General features: G+C 42.1%; 1 protein-coding gene across 4 annotated transcripts; it reads left to right on the top strand.

The window, feature by feature from the left end:
- The first annotated feature begins 620 nt into the window (after positions 1-620).
- LOC119033688 (high-affinity choline transporter 1-like) lies at positions 621-5,988 on the top strand. 4 transcript variants are annotated; one of them, XM_037124086.1, is made up of 9 exons: positions 621-862; positions 1,532-1,645; positions 2,354-2,509; positions 2,867-3,015; positions 3,776-3,919; positions 4,081-4,234; positions 4,386-4,430; positions 4,557-4,603; positions 4,980-5,988. In XM_037124086.1, the coding sequence occupies exons 1-9, from the start codon at positions 679-681 to the stop codon at positions 5,529-5,531; spliced, it is 1,545 nt and encodes a 514-aa protein (XP_036979981.1). In that variant the 5' UTR covers positions 621-678; the 3' UTR covers positions 5,532-5,988. The 4 variants fall into 4 exon arrangements, with proteins under 4 accessions (XP_036979981.1, XP_036979980.1, XP_036979978.1 ...); XM_037124085.1 differs by having other exon boundaries at positions 4,386-4,439; XM_037124083.1 differs by having other exon boundaries at positions 4,386-4,603.
- Positions 5,989-6,217: the final 229 nt, after the last annotated feature.

Raw genomic sequence — 6,217 nt, 5'->3', positions numbered from 1 at the left:
CATGATTAAAACAGATTACACGTGATGATGAAAACAGCTTTGAATCAGTTTTGTTATTTGCCAGGACAAAGAGCGTTTTTTCTGTCCTTCACCATACTTCCATTTTTAGTGCAGTTCTGAGGAAAATGTTCTGTAAATGGTGGTGTGGGTAGAAGCTGTTTTCATAAACAGTGCCAGGGATTGTTTCTTGTTCGCTGGGCGCTTGGTTATCTATCAGTGAGCCTGTGGAGTTTCTGGATAACATATGCAGATGTAGATAAATACAGTCAACTCTAGAAAAGGGATTATAGCAGACTTATAGAGAGCAGAGATGGGCCTGTAAATCTGTAGATGAGCTCATGTGAGTCACATTACACTCACAGCTATCAGGTAGATCTGTTTGAGTCGGAGTCGGGATCCCCTCAGGCCTCGGCAAGCAGCAGCTTGTCTGTGTGTCAGTGCAGCTTTGTGATGCAGCAAAGTTTTAATTTCATGGCTGCTCGACCTGTTTTGTCCTCTGTGATGTGAGGCTTTTGGGGGGATGTACGTTGAAATGCTGCTCAGTTTGTCAGTAAAGCCTGAGGCTTCTCTGGCAGCCCCGCCCAGCACTCAAACATGCTGCAGGCTCTGTCTTACAGAGGTTGAACCAGTGCCAAAGACATCCTGCTGCACTCTGCTCTGTGCTCTTGGACACTCAGCATGGCTCTAAACGTCCCGGGACTAGTAGCCACTATCATATTCTACCTGCTGGTACTCGGGATCGGCATCTGGGCTTCCATCAAATCTAAAAGGGATGAAAACAGGGCACAGGCAAACCACGCAGACATGGCTCTGCTGGGGAACAGAAAGATCAGCTTGGTAGTGGGCATCTTCACCACAACCGGTCAGTTTTCTTTGTCTTGTTTTGTGCAGCACTGCAGCAGGTGCAACCTGCTGGTTCCCAGTTTTCTTCAAGACATTTAACAAATCATAGATTAATTTTTTTTTTTTAAAGTTTTGGTTTGTTTATATTTGTGAGGCTGTGGACATACATCTGAATGTACATCCTGGTACTGTAAATGCAGGCTGTTCAAATAAAGTGCAGTTCTTCATGCTCTTAAATGTAGGTGATATATGGTGAAGTTTGGTTTGGAGTTAATTAATGTGACTGAATAGAGCCATGAGGGATGTAAATGACCAGATATTATGTTCAGTGTTCATTCATTCATTCATTCATTCATTCATTCATTCATTCATTCATTCTGCAAACATCTCACAGACAACTTGTATTTCTTACATTTATACTTTTTTACGTAACTCACTGTCCGAGATTAGATTTTAGTCAAATTGTGTAAGTAATAACGTCATTACTTTGGACTACCGAGGATCAATATCAGTAATTTTAGATGTTAAAGCAATTTAAACACTTATAATATTAATGTTAATATGTGCGGTTTGATGTGTTAAACTAAGTTAAGATATATTAGGAGCTAATCAGAGCAAAATCTGCTTTATTTGTGTTGTTACACCTTGTGAATAGAAAATACAGATTTTCCAGTGTGTTTCCCTGCAGCTACCTGGGTTGGTGGGACCTTCATCATTGGCACAGCTGAGACGGTGTACGATCCAAAGCTGGGACTGATTTGGGCTGTGATGCCTTTAGCAGCAACACTGGCCTTCATTGTTGGTAAGATTTTTTTTTTTTTTTTTTTTTACTTTCTCAAACTGAACCAACACTTCATCTCCTTTCATTGATCACTCAATGCTCAGTGTATGTACATTTCTTTTTGTAGATGCAATATTATTACCACAAGGTTGTCGGAGCTTTCCCTAACAAACCTCAGGCCTCTGCAGCTCTTTGAGGAAGACTGTGAGGGATTTCTCATGTGCTGTTTGACAACAAACCATTCATAGTTCGTCCCTCTTTCCCTTCTCAATCAGACAGAGAACAGCGGTGGTCTGGTGATCTAGAGAATGGAAAGAGGGAGTGGCTTTGTCTGCAAGCAAAGCAGCAAGTCAGAGTAATTAAACATGCAACTCTACACACCCCTGCTCTGTGTGAGTGGATCTCATCTCCCCCCTCAGTCAAACAGACACACATTACCTGGTCTGAACGATTTCGTAGTCATGACCCAAACAACACGTCCTCATATTAAAACGACTGAACAAGCTGCTTACTAGTGACTGAAAGCTGCGTACAGTGTATGACGTTACCAAGTAGTCTGAGGTTTTAAGCAACAACTTTTATGATAAAAGCTTACTAAGTTTACTATGTTAACTCTCCGTTGACTTTGAAATCTTACATCACTCAAGAATCTTTCATTTTATGTTTGTGGTATATTATGACAGCATTAATCATTTGCGTCACTGCAACTCTCCTGCATCTCTTTTAAAGGTGGTCTTTTCTTCGCTGAGCCGATGAGAGACAAGAAGTACGTGACCATGATGGACCCTTTCTGCATCAAGTACGGAGACAGACTGAGTGGCCTTCTGTCTGTGGCGCCGCTGATGTCCGAAATTATTTGGGTGACATCGACGCTGATAAGCTTGGGTAACAATTAATCACCCTACTGTACATCTTGGTCTGCACGAACATGTGTGTGTGATTTTAACTGTACTATTACAGCATCTGTTCGGCCAAAATGCTGCAGTACTTGTTTTATTTTCCCCTTGCTTTCCTGTTTTTTTTTTTATTTTGTTACACAGCTGCTTTTCAGAAAATATTACATTTATTTTAGTCTGATCAAAGCATGTGATATGTTGTAATTTCTGAGCCATTAGTTCTTTATTTTATACTATACTACTAATGATGAAATGTAAGCAGATTTGCTTGAATGTGTCTTTTTGTGTGCACATATACTGTTTGTAAATTTTAAGTGTGCATGGCAACTGCATGTGTGTTTCATAGGAGTAACCATGAGTGTGATCCTGGATCTGTCCTACGCCGTGTGCATCTGGATCTCTGCTGCTGTGGCCATCACCTACACCCTGCTGGGAGGCCTCTACTCTGTGGCCTACACAGACATCATACAGCTCACTCTCATTTTCATCACTTCGGTAATTTGGTCACTGAGTTTGTTTGTATCACCAGTCACAAAGACCCAGGGCAGAGTAAAGACGTTCCCATCAATACCAGTGGTACTTTTCAAATACTGACCTTTTGGCCGGGGTCATTTTGGGTCCAAAAATGCTACCGCCGACATTTCCCATAATGCAAATCAATAGAGTCAGTCATTATACCTCCCCTTGCATTCTAAATGCTCATTTCTTTGAAGCTGATGTAAGTGTTGTTGTCATTTTGGCTAACTTCCTGTCCTTTAGCAGTTAGAAATCCCCTCTCTCCTCTCTATGTTTCCACATGACCATATGTTGTAATCACCTGTATGGAGCTCTCTGTCCTGATTGGATAAAGTAGGTAGAGCTATATGAAGGTTTTCTTTTTATGCCTGCCAACACTCCTGATTTTAGCAGCAGTCTCCTAATAAAAATTTAGTCTTGACTCCCAACTCAACTCTTTGTGATGGCATCCAACTTGTGTGTTAGTGTTAATATTTGATGAGTTGGGAATGAGACTCATTTTGATAAACATATATAACTTCCAGCAGCTTTAAAGCTCTGACTACATCTCCATGATGACAACCCTTTTTTCTCCAAAGCCACAGCTAGAAGTCATTTTACAGAACTGACTGATTAAACTAAACCTTGTACATTTTGTGTAAAGATGGTCGTGTGCTTGTTTTCATTTCCCAGCTGTATGAAAAGAGACGGACTACTTCCACAGTATGTGTGTCATCATAGTGTATTTCTGTCTCCTCAGTGGCTGTGCATCCCTTTCCTCTTCATGAGTCCCACCTCTGTTGACATCACAACCACGTCCTTCAACCACACCTTCCAGGCTCCGTGGGTGGGCACCCTGACCGCAGACAGAGCCTGGAGGTGGATTGATATATTTTTACTCCTGGTAAGGTAATGAAAGCCATCTGATGCTTGAGACTGATCAAGACCAAACTCACAACAACAGCAAATATGACGATACTTAAAAGATGGTGTCATGTGTAACTGTGGAGAGAAGCTCCGGCATGATTTGCTCATGAATGTCTCTTTCTTTCTTCCTCTCCCAAGAGTATAGGAGACCTCGGTTTCCAGGACTTCCACCAGAGGACGTTATCAGCCTCTACCTCGGCCACGGCCAAGTTGCGATGTTACGCTGCAGCGTTTCTCATCCCCACCTTTGGAATTCCTCCTGTGCTCGTTGGGGCAGTGGCTGCATCGACGGGTAAAGCAGCAGTGTTCAGTATTGTTCAATTGGAAATTTAAACTTGATATCCAAAATTGGTATTGATATTGTTATTATTATTGTTTTTTCTGTCCACTCATGATGAGTGACTCTCTTAACATACTCACACCATACTTTCTCTATTTCTAAGACTGGAACCTGACCTCATATGGGTCTCCGTCTCCTTTTGAACGAGGTCAGACAGGTCTGATTTTACCCCTCTCCCTGCAACACCTGACCCCGCCCTACATTTCCGTTGTTGGAATTGGAGCTGTGGCTGCCGCTGTGATGTCATCAACTGACTCTGCCCTGCTGTCCGCAGCCTCCATCTTCACCTCAAATATCTACAAGACAATCCTGAGGACCCAGGTACATGTGGAGGGAAGAGGGGAAAAAAGTGTAGCCACACCGGTTGTTGTCTTGTTTTAGGGGAGAGACTGAGGTGAGTGGGTTAAAATATTCGTATTCTTATCTATTCTTATTTTGCAGAAACCACCATGACGTTTCCCCAGTTGATTACTTACATTGAGTTGAATTTTTTTTATGTTTTCCAAAATGTTTTGTTTAAATGTGCAAATTAGGCATCATGTAATTAAGAAATGCACTAATGTACACACATTTCTACCGCTGAAATTTGACACCTCTTTAATTTCACTTAATAAATCAGAAAATACCATCAACAGCCATAAAGAAATCTATTGTCACCTTCTTCAATCTCCCTCCCCACTGTGTCTTGTCATTGCAGGCGTCAGAGATGGAGATCCGATGGGTGATTCGTATCGCTGTGGTTTTATTCGGCCTGGCTGGTACATCACTCACCTTTCTCCATACGGGTGTTATGGCTTTCTGGGTCCTGGGTGGAGAAATAGCCTACATTATGATGTTCCCGCAGCTGGTCTGCGTGCTCTTCTTCAACATCTCCAATGGTTACGGTGCCACTGTGGGCTTCTTGGTTAGTTTTTTTTTAAGACTTTTGTGTGGAGAGCCCTTGCTTAGGCTACCACCTGTCCTCCATTTCCCAGGATGCACCTTTGAAGACGGTGTTTACGTTCAGTACGCCCCCATCAGGACCATCTGTATGTTGGTGTCTTTTGTCACCATATTGCTGGTCTCTGCTGTGGCCTCTGTGCTCTTCAACAAAGGACTGATCCCTCAGAAGTGGGATGTGTTTCAAATCCAGAACTCACCACAAACACAAATACCAACAGGAGGTGCTCGAAGCAATGAAATCCACCACCCACAACCTCTGTGTGAGAACGGTGGAGTCTCAGATCCAATGTTGGAATCAACTTGTTGAAATGCAGATGATAGAAAATGAGCATCATTGTGTCTTGTGGAGATTAAGGAAGCCCAGAGTGGCAATAGGTGCAATCAGTGTTTTTGATGCTGTTACACTGATGTCAAAATTAAGTTTTCTCCTGATGGAGATGATGGTTTTATTGGGATATATAAACCTGTTATCACAGGAAAACAAAAGGTCTTTCTCCCTTACTCTTATGCCCACAGGGCAGTGTGTGTGTGTGTGTGTGTGTGTGTGTGTGTGTGTGTGTGTGTGTGTGTGTGTGTGTGTGTGTGTGTGTGTGTGTGTGTGTGCGTGCGTGCGTGCGTGTGTGTTTTGATTGAATGTGTGTATCATGATCCGCTCTTATGAATCTTATCATTTTCTCATGATAAATTATCTCATCATCTAAGGAAATTTGACTGTTTTTTTCATCAAATAACAAGATGAAATAAAAACCTGTTCTAACATTTAATGAATGTGCAGCAATTGTGAACGTTTGCCAGTTTGGCAGGTTGGTATGTAGGTCAGGTCAATATCACGACATCAGTAAAGAAATGAAAAGTGAAGGCAAGAATGTGATGCTACATGTGCAGCATGATTCACCTGACATAATAAGGCTCTGTAGTACCCTCTATGGATCGGACCACCTCCTTCAATCAGGTGGTAAACAAGCCTTCTTATGTAGGTCAGTGATTGTAAGA

The sequence above is a fragment of the Acanthopagrus latus genome, chromosome 15, assembly GCF_904848185.1.
Source record: "Acanthopagrus latus isolate v.2019 chromosome 15, fAcaLat1.1, whole genome shotgun sequence".
NCBI classification, from domain to species: domain Eukaryota; kingdom Metazoa; phylum Chordata; class Actinopteri; order Spariformes; family Sparidae; genus Acanthopagrus; species Acanthopagrus latus.
Note: the sequence above shows the minus strand (reverse complement) of the source record. Positions and strands in the feature narration are given on the sequence as shown.